The 26,102-nt window shown below is 42.2% G+C and overlaps 3 protein-coding genes across 5 annotated transcripts; 2 read left to right on the top strand and 1 right to left on the bottom strand.

Moving 5' to 3' along the window:
• The first annotated feature begins 7,202 nt into the window (after positions 1-7,202).
• LOC120734504 lies at positions 7,203-21,802 on the top strand. 3 transcript variants are annotated; one of them, XM_040033331.1, is made up of 4 exons: positions 7,206-8,451; positions 19,371-19,709; positions 20,239-20,578; positions 20,902-21,276. In XM_040033331.1, exons 1-3 carry the CDS (start codon positions 8,415-8,417, stop codon positions 20,499-20,501), a joined length of 639 nt encoding a protein of 212 aa, XP_039889265.1. In that variant the 5' UTR covers positions 7,206-8,414; the 3' UTR covers positions 20,502-20,578; positions 20,902-21,276. The 3 variants fall into 3 exon arrangements, with proteins under 3 accessions (XP_039889267.1, XP_039889265.1, XP_039889264.1); XM_040033330.1 differs by lacking the exon at positions 20,902-21,276 and adding an exon at positions 21,624-21,783 and having other exon boundaries at positions 7,208-8,451; XM_040033333.1 differs by lacking the exons at positions 20,239-20,578; positions 20,902-21,276 and adding an exon at positions 21,624-21,802 and having other exon boundaries at positions 7,203-8,451.
• On the top strand, positions 13,984-16,532 carry LOC120734502. Its single transcript, XM_040033328.1, has 2 exons — positions 13,984-14,564; positions 15,134-16,532. The coding sequence occupies exons 1-2, from the start codon at positions 14,130-14,132 to the stop codon at positions 16,247-16,249; spliced, it is 1,551 nt and encodes a 516-aa protein (XP_039889262.1). The 5' UTR covers positions 13,984-14,129; the 3' UTR covers positions 16,250-16,532.
• On the bottom strand, positions 16,779-18,716 carry LOC120734503. Its single transcript, XM_040033329.1, has 2 exons — positions 18,380-18,716; positions 16,779-17,854 (listed from the first exon to the last, which is right to left on the bottom strand). The coding sequence occupies exons 1-2, from the start codon at positions 18,621-18,623 to the stop codon at positions 16,812-16,814; spliced, it is 1,287 nt and encodes a 428-aa protein (XP_039889263.1). The 5' UTR covers positions 18,624-18,716; the 3' UTR covers positions 16,779-16,811.
• Positions 21,803-26,102: the final 4,300 nt, after the last annotated feature.

Below are 26,102 nucleotides of genomic sequence, written 5' to 3'. Positions count from 1 at the left end.
TCAGTCATCTACATCATGAAATCCACACAGAACATTTTAACAGCATTTACATATTTCCTGCAAGATCAGTGTGGTGATATGAGAGCCCTTTGGGATAATGACTGGGTGCTTCACATGTTCTGGCATCCCAGCAGCTGCGAGGTGACCACCAACTCTCAAAACTCCGTCCTGCATCACGGGATTAAGTTTCCTCAAGTGACTAGTCTTTGTCACACACTTGCCTTTCTTTAACATGGTGATCTCTTCTTGGAATTGTTGACTTTGACAGAACTTAATGATCTCTGTCTCAGCTTGCACCAGATTTTTCAGGGTAAGTGTTATCTGCATTGATTCGTTGTCTTGTTCTTTCTGTTTAACGTACGTCTCTTTCCTTTTTTCACATCGTCGTAGCAGTAAGTCTTTGAGTTTGATCATCCATGCCACAGCTCTCTTCACTCGATGCCAGCTGGAATAGTGATTGATCAGCTTGTTCAACGTGTGAACATTCTCAGCTGCATTCGTGAGATGTACCATGGTTGCATGCCTCACTTCGCTGTCATCTTTATCAATCCTTTCCTTGTCAGGTCTTTCTGGCCACTGTCTTTCTGGGGTTTTCAGGAAAGCTGGGCCGTGGAACCAGCTTAGATTCCTCATGAGCTTAGATGGTGCAAGCCCTCTGGATACACAATCAGCTGGATTGATTGCTGTACCAACGTACCTCCACTGCTGAGGATTTGTTAGCTCTCTAATGACCGCAACGCGATTGGCCATGAATGTCTTGAAGCGAAGATTCTCATTTTCAATATACTTCAATACAGTTGTGCTGTCAGTCCAGAATGTAGATTCAAGAAGATTCATCTGAAGCTCCGTTCTTAACATTTTGTCTGTCTTTGCAGCAACCATAGCTGCAGTCAACTCTATTCGTGGAATAGTGGTTTGCTTCAGGGGCGCCACACGGGACTGTCCCATCATTAACGTACAGTGAACACGTCCGTCATTGCTGGTCATCCTCAAGTATGACGCTGTTCCATATCCACTTTCGCTCCCATCAGAAAAATGGTGGAGCTGTGCTGTTGCGACAGGACCGAAGTCCAATGGTCTCACACACCTGGGTACGGTTACCTCTGACAGCTGGCACAGCTCTTGTAACCACTTGTTCCACTTATGACTGAGCTGTTCTGGGATCTCATCATCCCAAGAAAGACCCTCCCTGCATAACTGCTGCAAGATCATTTTTGCAGGGAGAGTTCCTGGGGAAAGGAATCCCAGTGGGTCATAGATGGAGCTGGTGACGGAAAGTATTCCACTTCTCGTCACAGGTCTTTCTTTGATGTTAATCCTGAACTTGAATGCGTCAGACTCACGGCACCATAGAACTCCTAAAGCACGTTCCATAGGCAGCAGGTCATGGTTCAAGTTCAGGTCTCTGACATCTTTGGCTCTCTCATGCTCAGGGATGAATGAGAGCAAGGCACGACTGTTGCTTGTCCATTTTGTTAGGTGAAATCCTCCACCAGAGCACAATTCAGTGAGGTCTGTGTATAACTCCATACCTTGAGTTTCCGTGGCAACAGACTTCAAGCAGTCGTCAACATAAAAATTTTCCAGAACTGTGCTTACAGCTTCAGGTGATGATTTGCTGCGGTTCTCCTCTGCTGTTCTTCGCAGTACATAGTTGGCACAACTGGGAGAAGAAGTTGCGCCGAAGATATGCACCATCATCCTGTACTCAGCAATGTCTCAATTGAGGTCCCCTGCTGGCCACCACAGAAAGCGCTGCAGGTCAGCATCGTCATCCGGGACACACACCTGATGGTACATTGCTTCGATATCTGCTGTAAAGGCGATAGACTCTTGTCTGAACCGTGTCAGCACTCCGATCAATGAGTTTGTTAAATCTGGCCCTTGTAGAAGTTCACTATTCAGTGAAACTCCTTGGTAGCTGGCAGCGCAGTCAAAGACCACCCTCAGCTTCTTTTTTTGTGGATGGTATACCCCATGGTGGGGAATATACCACTGTTTTCCATCCTTGCGGTTTAACTGTGTTGTTGGAACCTCAACGGCATATCCCTTGCTCAACATGTCACTCATGAAGGCAGTGTATTTTTCATGGAGTGCAGGATTCCTTTTCAGCTTGCGCTGAAGGCTCAGTGCACGCTGTAACACTGCACTTCGATTGTTCGGCATCTGAACGCACGACTTCTTCGTAGGAAGGCTTATGGAATAGTGTCCATCAGTGAGACGAGTAGAGCTTGACACAGACTCCATAAAGTGGTGGTCCTCTTGAGACATTCCTGCTTTATCATCACAGTGACACTCAGGAAAGTCGTGGTTATACTGTCGTACAAGCAGTTGTTCCACACTGTCGATGGCTATTCTGTTCACAATAGCACATGGTTGTACATCATTGGCTGCAGTATCTGTTTCTCTGAGTGGTCCATTCAGAATCCATCCAAGTGCTGTCTTTACGGCATATGGACCATTGTCCTCACTTGGGATCACTTTCCATGGCTCCAATATGGTGTATTCTTTAGTTCCAATGAGAAGCTCCACTTCAGCCTCAATATGAGGCAACCTCACCTTGCGTAGGTACGGCCACTTGTCAACCTCTTTCTGGAGTGGGATGTTCTCTCTGGAAACAGGAATACTTTTCTGTGTGAAGACCTTTGACAGTGCGATAAAATTGTTGTCTGCCAGACTGCTGACTTCCAGTTCTGTGAGCACATAACTCTCCTCTCGACTTTTGTAATTTATGGTCCTCAACGTTAGCTCGGTTCGTATGCCTTGCACCTTCAATTGCCTTGCCAAGGCTTCGGTGCAGAACGATGCAGAGCTACCTGGGTCAATGAAAGCGTAAACCTCCACAGCCTTGTCACTCTTGCAGGACTTCACCCTTACAGGTACAATGGCAAGCACGCAGCTGCCTCCAGCCCCAGTACAGGCACTTGTCTCCTTTTCTTCAGACAACCCTGCTGGGCCTTTAGCAGTGCTACCCATATTGACCTCATCGGGAGGCTTCTCTTCCTCATAACTTGAGAAGTGCAACAAACTTGGATGCTTGAGTGAACAAACCTCGCACACCATCTTCTTTTTGCAATCTCTGCTCATGTGACCCTTTAGCAGGCATCCAAAGCAAAGTCCGTTTTTCTTCAAGTAGTCCACTCTATCCTTATGAGTCTCCTCTCTAATCTTGTAACACTCTTGCAGTGTATGAAGTTTCCCACAGAACATGCAAGGTCTTGTGAAGGCGCAGTTGAGTGACAGGTCACTCTGGTTCTTACTCACTCTGCTTCTTTTGTCCATTTCTGAACCTTGGTTAACCTTGATAGCAAAGCTGCTCCCATGTCTAATGTCTTTCTTCAACTTATTTCCTTGCTGTGGCTTTTTCATAACCTTGTCTGACACTGCTGTTTCAAGATCGCCAAAGAGTGGGTCGGACATGATCTTTGCTTGGCGTTCAACGAAGGCCACCAGCTCTGTGAATCTTGCTCTGTTGCAGCGCCGCTCCTGAATATCATATGCATGGATTCTCCAGCGCTCTCTTATTTTAAATGGCAACTTGGAAATGATGACCCTCATAGTTGCAGGGTTGTCCATCTCTTCCATATATTCCACATCCTCCATGGCATTACGACAGCTCACCAGGAATACAGAGAATGCGCTCAACGCCTTTCCATCTTCAGCCTTAATTTGTGGCCACTTCGATGTCTTCTCAATTAGCGTGCTAGCAATCTGTAACTCATTTCCATATTTATCTTGAAGCAGCTGCAGAGCCCTTTCATACCCCTGATGTTCAGGCATATGCTGACAACTCCTCACAAGATCGCGAGGCTCGCCTCGAGTATACTGCTCCAGAAAATATAGCTTGTCTGAATTGCTATCAGCTCTGGTGTCAATAGCGTGCATGAATGCCCTCATAAACGACCTGTACTCCAAAGGATCTCCGTGGAACACTGGCACATCCCTTTGTGGTAACCGAGCCAGCTGTTGGTTCTTTACAAGCATCTCTGTGATATCTGCCTTTTTCTGCATAACTTGATAAAGCTCACTTGGTCTGGTCTCCTGCAGTGAGTCACCATCTTGGCGTTGGCTCGGCCCCTGCAGTGGAGTTCTATGTGTCTTAGGTATGGCCCCTGCTGCAGTACCTGGATCACCAGGATTCCTCCAAGAGGCAGACCTCTCTATCTCTGTTGGCTTCCCTGGTGTGTGTTTTACGTTGCCATGACCATCTTCGTTATTCATCTTCAGGAGGTCACGACGTGGCATTACCGTAAGTCTGGTTTCACTCACTTGAGACTTAACCCCTTCACATTCCTCATACACTTTCACTTTGGCAGTAGACGCTGCAATGGCTGTTTCAATTTCCAGTCTTTCCTTTGCAGCTTTAATTTCTGCTTCTTTTAACTCTAGAGCGTGTTTTTCTTTCAGAGACGCTGCTCGTGCCATCAGAGCTGCTCTGTTAGCTTCTTCCTTGACGCGCTCTGACGATGCTATCGACACCCTTGATGTGTTGGATACTTTAGACTTGTTTGACACTCTAGATGTTTTTGACACTCTGGATGCACTGTCCATGGGAGTTATCTCTTGATCACATGTTTGTATTTCAATCTATGTATTAAACTTTCAGTGCCTCTCTCACATCATTTACAGCCGGCAGAATTTCACGGCTCAAAAGTCGCTCAGTTTCATCTTCTTGTGCTGTCACTTGCCCTAATTTGCCTCTTCTCACCTTTGTGAGCTGATGCAGTTTGAACTCCAGACCTCTGTCTGTCATTGCCCTCTGGCTGTCATCACGCGTAACTACACCCACACTGTCATTAATGTCGTCTGCCATTGTAATTATATAACACCGCTAAGCCGTAATGATTTTCTTCGGCACAGCTGTCGGGTGGTGTACTGCACAAACTCCTTTTCTACTTCCACAGGTAAGATGCATCTGACAAAACACTTTTTACTTAGCTGTACGCCGTGTTGTTGTGTGTAGGCGTCCTTATGCCGACGATCCGGTGACTTTTCTACGTCTCAGTCGGTGGCTCCACCGCAGAAGACATTCCTCCGTTACTCACTAGTTTTTTGACTTTGATGTAGTGGCGAATTTCTGTCCCAAGCTTCGAAAAAATACTTCTTCCACTTCTTAATGTGAGCTGTTCAGATTTATTTCTGACTCGTACATAAAAAACAAAAGATGTCACGGTCAAAAAACTATTTGCTGCTACAACGCACATTTCCATTGCTGTCCTGGCTCACTCTAACCTGCTACCACACATGCGCTGTAATGTTTTCTTGCCCGACACAAATTAAACGCGCAGCATTTATTCTCTAACAACATATTATACAAAATCAAACATGTAACATAATAACTGAAACAGTATCAAACATATTTCTCTATAGATTGGCTCTAACAGGCAGATTCATTAACATGATACTGATTATAATCTGGCTGTAATCTCCTGCAATGACCACAATCAGCGGGATGAGGAATAAAGGACTTTTCTATGGTTTCCTTTAACTGTTGCTAGCTTGCCATATTTATGCCTCACTATTAGCAACTTGTAAGACATGCGCTATTTAGCCAATTCTGGGTCTGCAGTGACCCCTTGTGGACATTGTGAGATGTTGCTTGTGTTGAGTAGATGATGTGTTGGGATTGTTTTCCTAGTTATCTATGACTCTACTAATTATAAAATTGTCCATTTCTGTTTCCAAACATATAAAAATGCCCAACAGAATTATTTTCCCAAGTGCTGCTGCTTACTGCTTTTGCTATAATGGGAGTCATATTTTATTAGAAATTTATTAGGATTTTGTATTTTGAGATATTACAATCAGAACTGAAACGATAAAGAAGAAAGAAATTAGTGAGGAAGTTTACAGAAGGAGAGGGAGAGAAAAAAAACACAGAGGATCTGCTCCAAACCTGCACAAAACACTCACACAAAACAACAACAGAGAAACCGTGGCAACAACCAAGATATGTACAAGTACCAGTAAATGATAACATTAAATGTTACTGAGCAGCACACAGGACTACATGATATGTTTAGAGGCAGCAGCCAACCAAGATAGTGTGTGTGTGTGTGTGTGTGTGTGTGTGTGTGTGTGTGTGTGTGTGTGTGTGTGTGTGTGTGTGTGTGTGTGTGTGTGTTTGATCGTTTTTTGTTTGTTTGGTTTTTAGGCAGGTTTGCAGCAGATCCTCAGTGTTTTTCTCTCCCTCTCCTTCTGTAAACTTCCTCACCAACTTCTTTCTTTTTCTTTTCTGTTCTGATTGTAATAACTCAAAATAAAAACTCCTAATAAATTTCTAATAAAATATGACCATTATAGCAAAAGCAGTAATGATGCACTTGGGAAAATCACAACACATGTATGGAGTAGAAAGTTCAGATATGTGTTTAAAATTGTAGGAAGTAAAAAGTAGTTAGAAAAAAAACTACTCAGGTAAAGTACAGATACCTGAAAATTGTACTTAAGTACTTACTGCCCAACTGTGGAGAAGAGGAGAGTTTTATTCCTCACATTATGTAAATAATAATGTAAACTTTATTGATCCCTGTGGGTAAACTCCTCTCTGGATTTAACCCACTCACTCAGTGAAGCAGTGGGCAGCCATTGGGCGCCCGGGGAGCAGCGTGTAGGGACGGTACCTTGATCAGGGGTACCTGAGGGGAGCTGTTCAGGGGAATCGAACCCCTGATCTTCTCATCATGGGCCACCTCTCTACCTACTGAGCTATCTCTGCCTGATAAATGAGTTAGCTGTTAGAACTGTCATCAGTTACTATGAAACTATGTAATCAATATACAGTAATAATGTAACATTAGAGTATTGACCTGAATGAGTTTTGCCTCCTGAGGGTTACAGCTGTGTATGATGTGTTTAACAGGCACAAACTAAGATTTACAAACATGTTCATCCAAACATTAAATACACCTCCATGAGTCACCTGATACACACCTGTGCACGTGTAGTTGTGAGACAGCTTTCAGTGAGCTCACATTTAGGCTGCGTCCACACATACTCGGGTATTTTTGAAAACGCAGATTTTTCTGTGTTTGCACCTTTCGTCCACACGTAAACGCCGTTTTCGATCACTGAAAACTGAGATTTTTAAAACTCAGTTTTTGCTTTTACGTGTTGACGAGGAAAACAGAGATTTAGTCACGCAACGTCAAAGGTGTGCGCCTTTTTTGACGTGCTGCTGTGCGCCACGTTATTGTTTACATGAGATGAATTTCTACAATGGTGGATATACACAAAATACTGTTGCTGTTAATCTATCTGCAGTTTTTACACACGTACATGTACACACACAGTTACTGTGCCTCCATTTACAAAGACGTCAGAGTGAACAGAGTCAACACAGACGCTCTCACAACCTAAATCCAGACGCCACGTCGTTGACGGTTTTTAATGAATTTAATTTGTATTTAATTTAAATTTATGCATGTTGTATGTATTTGTTCATTCCTAAGTTGTGAGTCTACAGCAGCCAGAGTACTGATTTTGGTCATTAACATTTGATGAAGGCACTTAAAAACACAAACACTTTTCAGAAGTACTTCAGGTTTGCATCAAACCTGCTCACTCTTTCCCTCCCAGGCTTCTAGACTCCTGATTGGCCAACATTTCTACACGGCGTGGATTTGACATGTTCTTGACCGTGTTTGACTGCGTTTTTGGCGAGATTTTCTTTAAAAACACAAACAGAAAATCTCAGTTTTCCAAAGTACGTGTGGACGTAGCCTTAGTGTGAGCAGCCAAACATGATGGCAGACTGCCACAGATCACTGCTGAGGAAAGAGGAGGCGTTCAGCTTCCTCATAGTTTCACACCTGCATGAAGCAGCCTCACCCTGACAGCTTCAAATCACTGTGTCAGCTGATCACTTCCTGTCCTGTGATTGGCTGAGCTTCAGGCCTTCTCTCAGTCAAACTGGAAACAGGGATTGAGACAGTGTGAGGGTTTGTGGAGTGCCACAGTGCTGTAATGAATACTGTAGTGGAAGAAGTTCTTTCACACTCTTCATCCTGGAGCTGCTTTATGTCCATGATCTGCATGGAAACACATCTATGGAGAGGAAATCCAGCTGCTGAGGGTCACATCTGCATCATTGTAGCTACAGTGGATGTTTCAGCGTCAGGACTGGAGGCGGAGCTTTGTGCGTGTCAGGGTGAGGCCGCAGCAGCCGCCTCCAACCGGAGCGCTCGGGCGTGAAACTATGAGGAAAGCCGACGTCCTCCTCTTTCCTCAGAAGTGATCTGTGGCCAGCCGGACTTCGTTCCACAGATGTGCTTTAACAAAGTGTGAAGCTGAACTCTGAGCTGTGACAGTGAAGCAGTGTGAGAGTGTCAGTAGATGATCAGCAGAGGAAAGTGAAGCTGCTGTGAGCTGATGTCCTGAAGGGCTTTTAAAGAGTCTCTGAGTTTGACAGGAACATGAAGATGTTTGTGGTGTTTGTGATCCTCCTGCACGGTAAGTACACCTTCCTCTCTCTGCTCTCATCATCAGCTTTTCTTTCATCTCTCTCTCTTTAATGTGTTGAAGTGCAGCAGGAGGAGATTTCCATCAAACACTGGATTCTGATTCACATCAAACTAACAATCCAAAGCAGCAACTTTCAAATCACTGGATTCTTTCTGAGCTTCTTTCATTGATTGTGACCAACATACATGTTTGCTGTGGATCCACATCTGCTCTTACTGCTAATGTCATGAAGCTGTTTGAGTGGTGAGCAGTCAAAGCAGCAGGTCCTAACAGGGACATAGCAGGATATTCCTGCCTGTAAATGAGCTGTAACTGCACATATGAGCACAGCTGGTCTGCATGTAGTGAACACAAAGAGTCTGTGTGAGCTGAATTTACACCAGTCTGGTTGTGTTCCTGTTATTTTGGCCGTTTGACAAACTCAAATGTATTTAAGCTTAAATGAAAGTGCATTTATTAAAATGCTGTAACATCACAGTCCTGCTGATTTTCCTTTGATGGAGGCCAAAACCTCTTTGGTGGACACCAAACATTTTCCTCTGCAGGTGAAACTCTGCAGTGATCTGAGCGTGTTCTGTTCTCTGGCATCTCTCTGAATGATGTTGAAATGCTTGATTTTCTTGTCTGTGGTCACGAGGATCTTATCTTCCATCCCTGCTTCTGTTTCCTGCTCACAACCCTGCATCCATCTCAGCGTCTAAACTCAAAGTCAGCAGCAGCTTCTTAGCTGTCTCTGCCCTCATAGCCCTGATCTCGGGGACTCTTAGATCATTTCAATATGTACATGGAAATCTGTCCTCGCTGCTTTGAAGGTGAAACATCAGAAATATGTCCAGTAGAGATATAAAAACACAAAGCAGAAGAGCTGACGGGAACTGGGAGAAAGATGAACAATCCCAGGGTTTTATTCCAGGTGAGAAGACCTCCTGGCCAAACTGATGATTGACTGTGAAAAGTTCAGTTTAGAAGCACTTAGAAGTGGATGCGTCGGTGAGTTTAAAATATTAATTTTCCATTTAAAACCAATTTTCGCTTGAATAACGCAAAATTTTCATTCTACCATAGCCTGTATATAAAGATGGAAATGGTCACTAGTGGTGTGTTTTGATGATCGATTTATCGATTAAAAAAAAAGAGTCTAGATCTATTCTGGATAACGTGATATTAAATTCATTAAATTCTTAATTGATTTTTAAGTATAAATGTATTTTGCCTGAAACGCCAGAATCTCAGGTTAAAGCTCACAAAACTATTTCAATAACCACCAAACAGCTAAAACAGTAAAGGAGAGCCAGTAAACGGATTCCACACAAAGACGTAAAGGCAGAGTGTAGCTTGTCCAACCGACGGCACAGGCAGGTCATCAGTCACATCACATTTTGGACAGAGAGGACAGATGGTTTGAAAGAGGAGTGAAAGAAGCCATCTATGTCCACTGTGAGCGACCATCTTTGAACAGAGGCGGTGGTTTACGACACCAACTGTCTGCCATCTATAATCCAGTTTTGAGTTCCCTCCCCAGACGCCTTAACGCCCACTCTGACCTCAGGAATTCGCATGATAAGGTGGGGCCAGGTTTCACAATGAGCTCACCCGAAACTCTGGCTGATTAGGACCCACACCCAGTTTCACACCTTGGCTCAGGCGATTAGGGGATCATCAGGGGGTCCTTTTGTCCCTCTGTGGGGGGATACTCCCACTAGGTTTATATCTGGGACTCTCCACCATTTGACCTTAGAACTGAAGAAGCTTCTCGGATGAGAGGTGAAATGTCTTCAAGCAACTTAAAGAAGTCCAGACGCTTTTCTTTGCAAGCTCCTTTGACTAACCTCAGTTTTATCTGAATTAAGAAGCAGAAAGTTAGCGGCCATCCAGGTCTTTTTGTCTTTAAGACATTCCTGCAGTTTAACTAATTGGTGTGTGTTATCTGGCTTCATGGACAGATAGAGCTGGGTGTCATCTGCATAGCAGTGAAAATGTATGCTATGTCTTCTAATGATACTGCCTAGGGGAAGCATGTATAATGTAAACAGAATTGGTCCTAGCACTGAACCCTGTGGAACTCCATAATTAACCTCAGTGTGTGAAGAGGACTCTCCATTTACATGAACAAATTGGAGTCTATTAGATAGATATGATACAAACCACTGCAGCGCAGTACCTGTAATACCTACAGCATGTTCTAATCGCTCTAATAGGATATTATGGTCGACAGTATCGAACGCTGCACTGAGGTCTAGCAGGACAAGCACAGAGATGAGTCCACTGTCAGAGGCCATAAGAAGATCATTTGTAACCTTCACTAAAGCTGTTTCTGTGCTGTGATGAGCTCTGAAACCTGACTGAAACTCTTCAAATAAACCATTCCTCTGCAGATGATCTGTTAGCTGTTTGACAACTACTCTTTCAAGGATTTTTGATATGAAAGGAAGGTTGGAGATTGGCCTATAATTAGCTAAGACTGCTGGGTCTAGAGATGCTTTTTGAGTAAAGGTTTAACTACAGCCAGCTTGAAGGCCTGTGGTACATAGCCGATTATTAGAGATAGGTTGATCATATTTAAGATCGAAGAATTAATTAATGTTAGGACTTCTTTGAGCAGTTTTGTAGGAATGGGGTCTAAAAGACACGTTGATGGTTTGGGGGAAGTAATTATTGAAGTTAACTCAGAAAGATCAATTAGAGAAAAAGAGTCTAACTTAATATCAATGGTACTAAGAGTAGCTGTAGATAATATTACATCTGTGGGATGATTACTGGTAATTTTTTCTCTAATGATAAAAATTTTATTTGTGAAGAAGTTCATGAAGTCATTACTAGTTAACGTTAAAGGGATGGTTGGCTCAACAGAGCTCTGACTGTTTGTCAGCCTGGCTACAGTGCTGAAGAGAAACCTGGGGTTGTTCTTATTTTCTTCAATCAGTGATGAATAGTAAGATGTTCTGGCTTTGCGGAGGGCTTTCTTATAAAGCAACAAACTATCTCTCCAGGCTAAACGATGATCCTCTAAATTTGTGACATGCCATTTCCTCTCCAGCTTACAAGTCATCTGCTTTAGGCTACGTGTTTGAGAATTATACCATGGAGTCAGGTACTTCTGATTAGAGACCTTAGTTTTCACAGGAGCTACAGTATCCAGAGTCGTACGTAGTGAGGAGGTAAAATTATTAACAAGATAATTGACCTCTGTTGGAGTAGTGTTCAGATAGCTGCTCTGCTCTATGTTGGTACAGGGCATTGAAGATGATAACAGTGGGTGGATTATATTCTTAAACTTAGTTACAGCGCTTTCAGAAAAACATCTAATAATAATAATAATGGATTGGATTTATATAGCGCTTTTCAAGGCACCCAAAGCGCTTTACCACTATTCATTCACTCTCACATTCATACACTGGTGGAGGCAGCTACAGTTGTAGCTACTGTGATAAAGTCTGCTCCCCACTGCTGTGTAATCAATTATTGTAAATGTAAATGTTATCAGGAAATGATCAGACAGGAGAGGGTTTTCAGGAAACACTGTTAAATGTTCAGTTTCTATGCCATATGTTAAAACAAGGTCTAGAGTGTGATTAAAGTGGTGGGTGGGTTCTTTTACATTTTGAGAGAAACCAATTGAGTCTAATAACAGATTAAATGCCATGTTGAGGCTGTCATTTTTAGCATCTACATGGATGTTAAAAGCACCCACAATAATTATTTTATCTGAGCTCAGAACTAAATCAGATATAAAGTCTGAGAAATCAGACAGAAACTCTGTGTAAGGCCCAGGTGGACAATAGATGATAACAAGTAAGACTGGTTTCTGAGTTTCACAGCTGGGGTGGACGAGGCTAAGCATCAGGCTTTCAAATGAATTAAAAGTCTGTCTTGGTCTTTCATTAATTAATAGGCTGGTGTGAAAAATTGCTGCCACACCGCCCCCTCGGCCTGTGCTTCGAGATTTCTGGTAGTTAGAATGACTCGGGGGTGTTGATTCATTTAAACTAACATAATCATCCTGCTGCAACCAGGTTTCTGTAAGGCAGAGTAAATCAATTTGTTGATCAATTATTAAGTCATGTACTAACAGAAACTTGGAAGAGAGAGACCTAATATTTAATAATCCACATTTCACTGTTTTACTCTTTGGTTCAGATGTGGATACTGTATTGTTCTTTCTTTGTGATTGTTTATGTTTAAGTTGTTTGTTGCTGGTTTTTAGTTTGTTTTTTGTCTTTTTGGAAGCTGACACAGTCTCTGTGGAGATGGGTTTTTGGGGGGTAGCAGGAGGAGAGAAGCTGCAGAGAGGCGTGTAAGACTGCAACTCTGCTTCCTGGTCCCAACTCTGGATAGTCATATTTTGGGGGGTTTAATAAATTTGTCCATATTTCTAGAAATGAGAGCTGCTCCATCCAAAGTGGGATGGATGCCGTCTCTCCTAACAAGACCAGGTTTCCTCCAGAAGGTTTGCCAATTATCTATGAAGCCCACATCGTTTCTGGGACGCCACTCAGACAGCCAGCAATTTAAGGAGAACATGCGGCTAAACATGTCACTCCTGGTCTGATTGGGGAGGGGACCAGAGAAAACTACGAGAAAACAGAGAAAACAAAGTCCGACATTGTTTTGGCAAAATCACACCGATTCAATATTGATTTTAGTGACCTCCGATTGGCGTAACCGGGTGTCATTATAAAACTCAGTGATGAGCCTTTCTGTTCTGCCTTTTATAAATTACGCTGGATTATACAGTTTGTAAACTGCCCCCAGAGCTCCCTCTAGTGGCTGCTTTGTAGTATTGTTCGGATTGCTTTCCGAAAAAGAAAAAAGCTGAATGTAATGCCAAAGTATTATTGTTTTAAGCTGACAGGGACCTTAAAATGTTGTTGCTTTGGACGAGATTTGTCCGTAAGTATGAGTGATGATAAAATAATAATTGTCTCTTTATTTTGCTTAAAGTTGGTGTGATAATTTGTACGTTTGAGTATGAACGTTTTATCCCTTTAGCTTGCAATAAGCATGTAACAAGCTAGTTTGCGATGTTAGTTAGCTAATACAACATTTAGTATGTTTTCAGTTTTACGATGGTCAAAGAGAAGGCAATGGTCAGAGGACATTCTTCAATAAATCAGCACAAAAAAGGGAAATAAGTCTGAAGCATCGTTATCTCGCTGTCTAGCTGGAAAGCTGGAGGAAACTCCAGGCGAGGACAGCATACTTTCATTACCAAATGAACAAATTGGTCCTCTCTTTCTAATCAGACACGTAGCAGCACTCCTGCTTCTGCTTTGTTCATATTTAACAAAATCCAAATGCAGACATGAGTGGACACGTTAGTTTTGGGCGCTCTCACTGAACTAACACAGCCAATCCCTCAGCATGTTTGTGCTCTCAGCTCGTATCGCCTTCCTATTTAATATTTTTTTGCTTTTTCAAGAACTTGTTTTAACATTACACTCAACAACAAACAAATCCTCAAAAACAAAAATAGTAACTCTAATGTCCAAAATGCATTATATTTCTTCAAGTCAGTATCCACAGTATTTCTGATTTCGCGCCATTACCCCGATTCATAGCGGAAGCCGGTTTTTTACTTCCGCTTGCGCTGTTGTTGACAGTTGCGGGGTTACACCTTCACTGTTGATAAAGATTTCTCTCACTGCAGTTTGTTTTACCTGGAGTAAATGGCAACACATCGAAGGTGGATACACAGTAGAGATGTTTTAAAAAGCAGCGAGGACAGTTCAGTTGCAGTGCCTCACCCGTCACTTCTCACGGAGTGGGTAGATGACATGAAACTATGGCCCGATGATAGCTACATCGACATTATTAATTACCTTGTATTTTCCGAAGGCGTTGATGGCGAGGAATTACGTAATTACAAGAGCACCGAGGCGTATAATTACCTGCACAGCAACAAAATTGATAAAGTACTGCTCAACAAACAAGGCGACTTTATTTTTCTTAAAGCAGCTGTAGAGCCGAGCCAGAGTATTAATCAAGCGAAACACTTAGCATGGGCAATGCTAAGAGAAAGTGGAGTAGTGGAGACAGTCGGCTGTTCCTGTATCGCCGGATTAGGGAGATCATGTAGTCATGCGGCTGCTATTCTGTGGAAGGTATATCACTTATCTGGATATCACAATGTTTAAATCACTGAAACAGAAACACTGGACTGGTCAAAGGCTGTGATTAAGGAGTCACGCTACTGCCATCTAGCCAAGTATTACGTGGAGCACTGTTTACATGTGAAAGCCACTCGTTAACTTTGTGTGGGCTGTATGCTGTACAATCACATGAAGATAAAATATAAAAAAAATAAAAGACTGCACATTAAGGTCAAATTTACAAGACAAGAACAACTATAGTTATAAGAAGTGACACAGAGTAGTATAATACATGTTTGTTTATATATATGTATATTTGTACACACACACTACTTTGAAAAAAATTAGACTGTGGATGTATATTTCTGCATCAGTAACTGACTATTAATATGAAATGGATAATATGGGTGACTTTGCCAGTGTTTATATCTGTTTTGGATATGATTCAGGTGTATTGACCCAGGGTCATATCTATAACATGCAGGACACCAACCGTGTACTGCTTTTGTTAGTGTAAACTTCCTCATTATGTTAAATCTTGAGTATTGACAGTGAGAAAAAACTATTAATGTTTGTTACAGGTGCAGAATGCTGCGATCAGTGGAAAGACAGGGCTTGCGTGTACAGACGAGCAGCGCAGGTGGAATGCAGGGACAGCAAAGAACCTTGAACCTAAACGTCTAAGCCAGATAAACTTCAGACATCACAGGGCAGAGCAGCAGTACGATGTGAACTCCCGGACTGCAGTGACACAATCTCTCCCTAACACACCATATCACCTTACACATCAAGACTTTATTGACAGTGTTAGCAAAGCACCAGTGAAGCCACTTTTCCTCCTCAAGAACACATTAATTGGAAAGTGTTACAATGCCTCGCCATCTGCAGGTCCTCACCGCAACAGTAAAGTTGATGAGCAATTTTTTCAGCCACACCAAGCACACAGTTACAAACTAAGCTGTAATCCATGCAGGGCATTCTACCAGGCATACATTCAAGTTTCTGAAGAGCAAGCAGAACAATTACAAGAAGAAACAAAAGAGCAAAGTGCATCTGATTTGTGGCACAACTGCAGGAAAATCAGACTTACAGCAAGCTCCGCTAAAAAAGTTCCAGTACGTGCCACCACAAAAAATGACAAATTTTTATCTGAGCACATGTACCCTTCCTTTCGGGGGAATTATGAAACAAACTATGGTAAAGAAAATGAAGTTAGAGCTTGTCATCAGCTGAAAGAACAGGGTATGAACATCCTTCACATGGGTAGTGTTATTAGCATCCAGGAGCCATGGCTCTCTGCGAGTCCTGACGGGGTCATTGACTCAGATGTGCTTCTAGAAATAAAATGTCCTGTGCCGACTTATCCTTCACTCACGGAGCAGCTTACCCAGAAATGCAGCGATATCAAACTGGTAGATGGAGAACTGCAGCTGCAGAAAACTGGCAGCAGAGGCTATTACATGCAAGTGCAACTTACAATGTTTTGCACAGGGCTCAAGACTGCCACACTTGTGATCTGGACACCTACTGAGCATGTTTCATTTACAGTGCAATATGATGAAGCATTTGTAAAGGAACAAGTAAAACGCTTGAGAGGGTTTTACTTCTCATATTTCTTACCTCGACTTGTAGAGGAGTATGCAGCAGGACGGTTTCAGTTAAATGAGAGATACTTGAAGATAATGGGCAAGGTTTAATACATGTTACAACTATAAATGGGACAGTCAGACACCAACATGTCTGCAGTTTGGTCTCTGTCTTGTGAATGAAAGGAGACATTCAATATGAAATCTGTTAAATATTTCAATACAACTAAAATGTACGTAGTTGTAACATATGGTGGGAAATGAATGACAAACTGACAACATTAAATGTTGTGAATAGTTCTGTATTTCTGTAATCTTCCAACACAAAAAAATGTCAAGAATGCACAACTAATTATTGTAGATTTGAGAAAAACATTTTTTTTTTTCATTTAAGAAATTTATCACATTGTGGTTGAATAAAAAAGTAATAATTGTTCAATTGATTGATTGCAATTGTTTTATATATACACATACATACATACATACGCACACACACACTGTATCGCATAACCTTTCATCTAGAACACAAGATAAAAAAGGGAGACCTGGAATTATTTACTCTCTACATATATGTACATCAAATTTTAAAATAATTACATTACACTACACAACTTTATGTCCTGAGTAACCATCTTAATATCCCCGAGTTCACAATTGTTCATAACATACACAATTATTGTGTATCACGAATGAGATCCTCTCTTAAGTTCACTAGAGCAGCACATATTCTCAGTATCTTGTCTACTTTAGGAGCCATGCTTATAGGAACAATTTGTGAAAGTATTTTGTAGACTTTCAAGCGTCTGATTGCTCTTTCAACATGGATTCTTACATTTGCAATCCGACGTGTGTATGTTACCTGTTCCTCAGTTAGCTGTCTACGTTTTTTTGTGAAAGCGGGTATTACTAATCTAACTTTTCTCTCAAAGAGTAAGTCTTTAATTGTAAAACCTCTATCTGCCATGACTTCATCACCAGGTTTTAGGTATGTTAATATTCCAGAGTCCATTGTGATAAATTTGTCACTACATCGGCCGCCATATGCCGCAGACACAAACATGATTAGTCCACATGGTGCAACAGCAACCAAATATTTGACTGTGTTGTGTGAATAATAATGGCTGTATGATTCCCCTCTTGAGCCCAGATTTCTGGGTTTCTGTAAAAGGGTCTCACTGCAGTCTATAATGCATGTACTATTTGGAAAGTTCTTCTTGAAGGCTTCAGGCATAGTTGCTTGAATAGTTTCTTTTGGCAGCCATGGAATTAATGGTCGGAGAACTTCCTCCAGCTTGTCTAACCAGTGTGAGATGATCTTGCTGGCCATGCTTTGTGATATATGAAACTGGCGGCTTAGGTCACCTATTACACGGTTACTCTTTAATTTCATAAGTGTCATGAGGACTTGATCTCGGACAGGCATGGTAAATTCATTGTTGTCATATCCTTCCAGTGTCGACACAAGTGTGTTAAATGTTTCTAAGGCTATCCCAGTGTACAGCAAAGCGTCTGCATCATTTTGAAGAATGAAATATGCAACTTCATCACACTGAGTCATCTTATCCTGCACATCTTTTCTGCGAGACCTGTTGCAGTATTGATGGTCTTGTTGCGAAGGATCCTCCCACTGTGTGTGGACTGAGTGCAGATGTGGCTCAGGGGGTTGTGTGGAGATGCTGGCCTGGTCTAATTCCACTGAACGTAACACTGTGGAGTCTGAATAAGACAAAAATATGATCAGATGTACAGTCAAACTGTTAGCATAAGAGAAACTGTAAAGTGTCACTTAGCTTATTATATTTTTGAGTGAAATTTCTCATTCTACATTTTTTCACACAAATGCAAAATCATAAATGTCAACATAAAATGTTCCTAAGTCCCCTAAAAATTTGTCACAATTTTATTCAATTAATGTGATTAGATTTTATTTTACATTCTAAAAAAAGTCACAACTGTTGGTATTTTTGCAAAGGTTGCCTTTAACGTTTTTACTTGAGTTTTCTCGACTTGAAAAAACATGTTCTTTAAAAACACAAACCTAAGACTTTTACAGCCCTTGGAGCTAATCTTTTGGCATTATTATTATTATTATAAACTTTCGTTAAAATTTAGACTTTGCTGCTAATAACCAGCTAGTGCTGATACTAACGCCATTCACCATAGGCTATTATTTAGTAAAAGTAAAGAATTGCGTGTTTAAAATGCGAAACGGTGGCAAACCACATTTACACTTTCACTTACCGGGTACAGATTCTGTGTTTTTGTTCGTATTACTGGAAGCTGTCACACTCAAAGTGGTCCGAGTGAGCCTTCTTCTTTTCTTCGGTGGGGGTCGGTCATAGCTCAGATAAAGCTCCGGGTCGGGATGTAGCTCTGTGGGCTTTTTATCGATAAAATGAAAGGAGCAAACATAAACTCTCTTTGGAGGGTGTTTGAGTCTTAAAGCTGCCAGCCACGCCAGTTTCCGATCCTCCTTCCGCGGCATAGAGTGCAGTGCGTAGGGCGGTGGGCACGGACAGGCCTTTCTAAGTTGTTGATGCTCAAGGCAAAATGTTTCTAATGCGTTTTTCAGTTTTCTTGAATTATTGTGGCAGCCGGCGACAGCACACGTTGAACCTGAGCTCATCTTCGAACAGGTAAAGCCACTTATTACCGCACAAAGTAACTGATTTTGTTGTTAGCAACGACTGAACGCTGGGTCTCGCTTTGAGTAGCCGGAAGTATAAAACCGGACAACGGAAGTAGTGGTCTGTCATGGCAGCCTACATACGCTCTTACAGAAACCTGTGGATAGGGGCCATGTATGATGTATCCATGAATTACTGTGTGGTTAAACTTCCTGTCAGATACACGCTGTTGTCGCTGCCTCTGGTCTGTTTAAAGGACCAGTTCATCCAGAGTAACCACAGCTGACTGTATCTGAACACTGACAGGCTTCAGATCGCCCACAGAGACGGTTTCATGTGTGACCACAGAGAGCAGCAACAAACTGATGTAAAAGAGCGTGACAGTGTAGGCTGGGTTTATTCTGTCCTCTTTAATGTTTTCAGTTCAGGTCCAATAACATCTAAGAAAAGAGGATCTCATTTATATTTGAGGACTTCAGGTAGCTGATGTTTTATATCAGCACAGGTTTGTGTGACTCTAAACTCTGAAAGGTCTCTGAGTGAACTGATGCAGAGATCATGTTTACACTCACAGCGTGTTCATGTTTGTGTCTCTGTGTCCTCAGTTTCCCAGCATGCCTCGGCTCTGGAGGTGTATGAGGGGGTGGAGTCTGTCCTGCTGATCTGCAAGGACACTTCTGTACCTTTTGACCCCACTCTGATGTGGACTCGCCATGACCTCAATCCTCCAATCGTCCACGAGCGTAATGATGCAGGAGATGAACTGAGAGCCCAAAACCAGCGTTACAGGAGACGAACGTCCATGAAGACGGACTCTCTGAGGACTGGAGACTTCAGCCTGACTCTGAGGAACCCCATCACCTCTGACAGCGGCAACTACACCTGCACCATCACTGCATTTGGAAACACACGGACACTGAGTACACTAGAGCTGCAGGTCAAAGGTCAGCAACACACCCCAAAAACCTACTGAAACTATAAAAGGTCAGAGGTCAGAGGTTATCACACTAACAGACTTCTGCAGGGACAAGAACAATGCACATGCATATGTGCTTTATAAACAGCTGTGCTGTAGCTGTATATATGTCAGATGCTAAGACTAAAGTGTGAGCAGTCGGATCAGCTGGTGTTTAATTCTACAGAACTGAGAGACTCATAAATGTGCCCACACACTCCTGAAAACCCAGGAGGTCCACTCAGCCTTCAGGTGTGAACAGCAGTGAAAGGTTTGACCTACAGAGAGGCACTAAAGACAGCAGCTCACCCACAGGAAACACAGGATTATCAGCCTTTAACACTTTAAACCAGCAAGTCCTGAAAAAACCTCTTTCTGGAGTCATGATTAATGCAGCATTACCTTGTGACTCTTATACAGACACAATCTTGTAGAACTAGTTTCTAATCTCAGGTGGTCATGTGACCTACAGGTCACACAGACAGCTGATTCATGTGTGTGTCTCTGTGTCCTCACAGTGTCCCACCAAGTCCTCACCCTGGAGGTGTACGAGGGGGCGGAGTCAGTCCTGCTGCCCTGTCACATCCCGTTTGTATCTGGACCCTCCACAGGGGTGTGGAGCCGCTACGACCTCAATCCTCCAACCGTCCACCAGCGTCAGCAGGAAGAGGACGAGCGGACAGATCAAAACCAGCGTTACAGAGACCGAACATCCATGAAGACTGACGCTCTGCAGACCTGGAGACTTCAGCCTCACTCTGAGGAAACCCCACATCTTTGACAGCGGCAACTACACCTGCACCATCAGAGTGACGGGAGAAGAACCCAGACTGACAGATGTTCAGCTGCAGGTCAAAGGTCAGCAGCACACTCGAAAACTTAACTATATTATTTTTATCATATCAGTTTTTCCAACATTAAAAGTAATATTTTCATTTGACAAGTAACTTTGTAAAATAGAAAAGCTCTTAATTTATACCAAAGATTCAACTCCTTGCTTGGATTACACGTTTAATCCACACCATTATTGTATTATTATGTGTATTAATATTACACGTGCACAGTTATTAGTGGTGTGTGGTTATTTCCTATGAAAACTTACTTTGTACATCAGAAATTCTTTGAATCAGTGTCTTCAACAGTAATTTCCTGCCTGATGATAAACGTTCCCATCCATCCAGCACTGACAGTGACACTGACCTGTGGAAACCTCCTGAGGCCTTTTCTGCACTCTGCTTGTTATACAGAGAACCTGCTGCCTAAATAAACTTAAACCAGCTCTCAGCCCACAGCGAGTGGTGGCTCGATCACTTCATGCCTGCGATTTATACTGACCGATCAGCATGTGTCTGTTTATTAGCATAGCTCGTCCTCTGTTCAGTCTCATTATTCAGGATGAGACATGATCTGTCCTCCCAGTTCCTGTCAGTACTCTGAGTTCTGGATCAACTGATAATATTTTCATGTTTCTAATTTTAGAGAAAGTGATCAGAAAGAAAGTAGTCGTACATATTTGTTTAATATGTGTAATGAAGGAGATCATTTGTAACCTTCACTAAAGCTGTTTCTGTGCTGTGATGAGCTCTGAAACCTGACTGAAACTCTTCAAATAAACCATTCCTCTGCAGATGATCTGTTAGCTGTTTGACAACTACTCTTTCAAGGATGTTTGATATGAAAGGAAGGTTGGAGATTGGCCTATAATTAGCTAAGACTGCTGGGTCTAGAGATGCTTTTTGAGTAAAGGTTTAACTACAGCCAGCTTGAAGCCTGTGGTACATCGCCGATGACTCCTGTAGACTTTGCTGTTTAACCTGATGAGCAGCAGACCTGTTGGAACTGGATTATTAACTTTGGATCAGAATAATCATGTAAACCTCGTTCTGTTGTTGGTCTCTTACAGAGCCGTACATCTTTCCTGCTGAGGCCTGGGTTCTCCTGTCTATCCTGATTATTGCTGCTACTGTGGCACTTGGAGTGTATTTATGGAAGTTACTGAAGAAAGGTATGTTGTGTGTCTGTGTGTGTTTCACCTGCATGTCCTTCTAGCCCAGTTAACAGTTTCTTTCATTCCCACCTGGGAGCTGTTCCACTACAACACAGTCTGCTCTGCAGGTGTCAGCTCCACTGAGATAGATGAAGCTGATAATTAACACCAGAATCTGTTTCCACATATTGTCTGCTAGTGGTTCAACGGATCAAAAATCTCACGGGTCGGATTGGATCACGGTTTTTTTCATCACGGATCGGATCAATTTTTGGGATCAGCAGAAAAAGCAAAAAAGACAAAAAATTAACTCGCCATTTACTTATTTAAGTATTTTTTGCCTATTAAAAAAACATTCAACTCAAGATTCATTCCACGCAATTATATAAAAACAAATTAGGTGCAATATAGGGCAGTACAGGGCTTTGTATCTACCACTCCGCTGTGATATAACGAGCGGTCATGGTCACGTAGCTTTCCGTTTCCCTGGAGGTCCACCTATTTGTAGTTAGGGCAACAGAAGACGCCTGGGACAGTTCAGCCAAAACTTTAAACTTCTCCTGCTCATACATGCTTGGAACAATCTTGTCACTGAAGTGGACGCGCAACGAGATATCATAGCGTGGCTCAAGCACGTTCATCACAGTTTAAACCCTTGTTTTGCACAACGGAATACGGCCTCCCGTCTGCAGCTAAACACCCCAGTAGCTTTTGTAATAGCTTTAGCCCGGTCTGGCCAGCAAAGGGCTGCTTAAATGCCACAAACTCCTCTGCTCCGCTACTTGGACCGCTAGCGCTGGCTGGACTGACTACGCACACCATACACATACTTTTTTCTTCTTTTTCGAATCTTCGGATCACATGCGTGCCAAACCGTGTAGTGGGATCGGTTTCGGATTACGGATCAACCGTGATCCGTTGCACCACTACTGTCTGCATACGAAGGAATTAACAAAATAAACAGAGTTTACACAGTGTTATAACAGAAAAGCTAAAGCACAAGACTCTAAGGGTCAAACATAAAGCCAGATATTAAATACACAAACACACACAAAGAAAATTTATTACACAAAGTAAAAACCTCACATGTAATAGAATCACATGAATAAATATTATATGTATTATTGTATTTTAAGAACAGTTTTAAACAGAGTCTATGATTCTGCAAGTGTTATCTTATCTGGCCGGTTGATCCAAATTGGCCTTCATGACAAAAGCTCACTCACCTTTTAGATTAAGTCCCACATGAGGATATAAGTGTCATGGTCCCGCGTCAGTGACGCTGTTGTCACGGGTTGCTGGGGCAAGCCTTGTGTGAGTTATTAAGGACCCAAGATGCAGACTGCTATGGAAGTGAGCGAGCTTTATTAACATAAAGGTGAAACAAGGGATGAGGTGGATGAAAACCAAACCCTAAGAGTAGTGATGGCTCGCTTGAAGCTGAAGCTCCAGTGCGTGTGTCCAAAAAATCAACACACTGCTTCAGAAGCACTGTGTCGAAGCTTGATTCGTTTGGCCAGAGTCACGTGATCGGTGACGTCCGAAGCTTCATTTAGAACCTAACTGCTTCGGTGTCTGATTCAATGGTTTATAAGGAAGTGAATCATTCGTGGGATTTGTGGAGTGTTGTGATGGTGACAGATAGCGAACCACTGATCATTCTACTGAGAGATTTGGAGCCAGTGAGGAATATTTCGTGGAGAAATTATCTCCACGAAAAGGAACAGGTTTGGCCATCGCACACTAGAACAAATTCTCTTCTTAAATACAAATGGAAAAGGGCTACTTTAAATGCATCATGTTTTTAATTTGCAAGTTCATAAGCATTTTCCCTTTCCTTTCACAATCAGTTCTGCCCCCAGGTCAAAAATATGTCTGGGAAAAGTTCCTTTTCGTGTCCAGTATCTTTCTCCCTCGCCCTTTTTCTCTCATTGTGTCTCCTTCTCTCGCTGTCTGTCTTCATTCTTGTCTCCTTAATCTTTTCTCTGTCTCCTCTCTGTCTTCCTTCTGTGTAGTCAGTCTCATCTGTGCTTGTTTCTCATGTCTTCCTGTGTCAGGTCCGTCTGTTTCCTGTTTTATTGTGATAGTCACTCTTCCTGTGTGCATCGTGTTTAGTTTTGTTTTGCCTGTCTCGTCATTTAGATTATTTCCAGCTATGTTTTCCAGGCGTGTCCTCTCTTCATCGATTCACTTGGTATTTATATTGTCTGTCTCCCACTGTTCTTTGTCATCTCTCCAGCTGTGTTAGGGTCCCAGCTGTTTGATGTTTACCAGTTAAGTTCCCAGTGGCTTCCTAGTTAAGTTGTTATTCTGTAAATCCAGCTATGAAGCTAAAACTCCACTTCTGCTTCCAAGTCTTGCTGTTTGGGTCCATTCCTGCTAATAATTTTTATAATCAGTACCTAAAGCTGTGAAAAAAATGTGTGTTTTATCTAAAAACAGGATAAATATTGTGTTACAATAATCATCTATATACCCATATTATTAAACATTAGGCTTTATCTATATGTCAGACATCTCTAAGTTAATCAAGAAAACTGTTTATTTATTTATTAAATTAACCTTTTTAAAATTTATTTTAAGTTCATTGCTTTTAGTTTGCTGCTGGATGGATGACTAACTGGTGTCTTGCTCCACCCAATCTGATGTGGAGTGTAGCAGAGCCATTTCTGCGCTGCTTGGGTGAAGGAAACTCAAAAGAATAAACTCCAAAAGTCTTTATCAGCGAGAAAGTTGACAAACTACTAGGCTGATAATTATGAAAGCCTTTTGGAAAGAAAAGATGAGCTGGGCCACAGACTAACGTTACTATACGTGGTTGGCAGTCACCACTAATTTTACAGATAGGCAGAACATAGCAAACTGCTGCCTCCTTTGTTCATGTGTCGGATTTTATTCCCGGTTCTTGCTCCGTCTGGCAGGACACAAACATGCGGCCGAGCAAACAGGCAGCGTTCTCTGAAGCATTTCCCTTGCCTCTATTCCATAATGTAATCACTGGGCCCGTTTTTCATACATTATCGTGTGCAACATCTCTATGCCTCTGCTTTAAGGCACAACTCTCACAATAGAGTTATGGTTTGATACAGTTAACCGCACTAATCGAAACTAATGTGGTATATTTGACGGGGGTTCTTTGTAGCCCCACTGAACCTGCTGCACGCGATACTGTAGCCACCTTCCAACACCACTTGCACAGGGCAACAACAGCAAACCAAGCAGATGGGGAAAATGCTCAGCCCCTAGCTCAAAGGTAATCGCGCACCTACTCACAGCAAGCAGCTACAGACCAAAACTCCTGTGTTGCATCAGTTACCATAGCCCGCTCCCTGCAGTCCCTTTCTACAAATATTCAAGGCCGTATTTGCGTTTGTTTTAATACTTTGGTGGTATGGTTTTTTTTGTGTTACTTCTCTATGGTCATTTTATTGGTTACACTGCTTTTTCAATGATCTCATTGATAAACATATTAAATAACATCAGACAGAGGCTCATATCCATCTAGGCATTACAGCCTGTGCAAACGTCTTGAGCTTCCCCCTTTTTCTGTGTATTTCCTTCTCCAGGAAGCCAGACGTGCTTTCTGAAGGTCTTTAGCGTTTGTTTGTGGAACATTTGCTTTTTACTCATTTTCGTGCCAGTAAAACGTCACAAGAAAGGCAGCAGCAACAAATCAAATGAAGGCAGAGACACTTGACAGTAGGCTGTTGACGCTTCGTTGGTATATCGAGTATTAAACTTGATAGATAGTCATTAATTAGTATAAGGTAACTACCAATATAGAATCCCAATCGGAGATCATGAGAATACATGGGTAACACGGAGAGGGAAAGGACTTGGAGAAAAACGTAGCAGGTGTTAGCTTTTACATTGCCCCTCTGGAAAGGATTTTAGTGTATTATTTAGTGGGAATTAGTTGATTTATTTACTGTTTTCTTTGGAAGCTGAAAATAAGCCAAGGAAAAGATTGACAGTCCACACTGTACACACAAACTACTACGCCCGAAACCTTATTCCCATACTTTGATTTTAAAGTCCTAAAGTAAATATGTCACCTTTCACAAGTGCACCCGGGTATACACGGAAAAGACTGGCTGCTGGAGACAATAACAGTTGAAACCATGAACCACGACTAGAATCCGGCGATCCAAAGCGAACATGCTCAGGTGTGTATCAGAGACAGAAGTCTTACATGTTTACCCACGTGTTAGTAGGCAGTGACACACCCACTCCCAAGGTGACCTAAGGTAGAAGGACGAGGGGAGGCCAAAACTTGCGTAGTAACTAAGCCGAGAAAGATACAAATGAGCACAGGGTCGGGCCGCGAATTACAAATGTTATATAATGTACTATTTTACGAATCCAGACATTTCAACAATAAATTAAATTAAATTA

Source organism: Simochromis diagramma, unplaced genomic scaffold (assembly GCF_900408965.1).
Source record: "Simochromis diagramma unplaced genomic scaffold, fSimDia1.1 OVJJ01000213.1, whole genome shotgun sequence".
In the NCBI taxonomy this organism is placed as follows: Eukaryota; Metazoa; Chordata; class Actinopteri; order Cichliformes; family Cichlidae; genus Simochromis; species Simochromis diagramma.
Note: the sequence above shows the minus strand (reverse complement) of the source record. Positions and strands in the feature narration are given on the sequence as shown.

What these genes read in the sequence shown, in the direction of transcription:
- LOC120734502 (XM_040033328.1), top strand. Translation starts at nt 14,130, where the DNA reads ATGGCAACACATCGAAGGTGGATACACAGTAGAGATGTTTTAAAAAGC. An exon ending in CGGCTGCTATTCTGTGGAAG is followed by an intron (nt 14,565 to 15,133) that starts GTATATCACTTA and finishes TGTTTGTTACAG; the next exon opens with GTGCAGAATGCTGCGATCAG.
- LOC120734504 (XM_040033330.1), top strand. Translation starts at nt 8,415, where the DNA reads ATGAAGATGTTTGTGGTGTTTGTGATCCTCCTGCACG. An exon ending in GTTTGTGATCCTCCTGCACG is followed by an intron (nt 8,452 to 19,370) that starts GTAAGTACACCT and finishes CTGTGTCCTCAG; the next exon opens with TTTCCCAGCATGCCTCGGCT. An exon ending in ACTAGAGCTGCAGGTCAAAG is followed by an intron (nt 19,710 to 20,238) that starts GTCAGCAACACA and finishes GTGTCCTCACAG; the next exon opens with TGTCCCACCAAGTCCTCACC.
- LOC120734503 (XM_040033329.1), bottom strand. Translation starts at nt 18,623, where the DNA reads ATGCCGCGGAAGGAGGATCGGAAACTGGCGTGGCTGGCAGCTTTAAGA. An exon ending in AAACACAGAATCTGTACCCG is followed by an intron (nt 17,855 to 18,379) that starts GTAAGTGAAAGT and finishes TGTCTTATTCAG; the next exon opens with ACTCCACAGTGTTACGTTCA.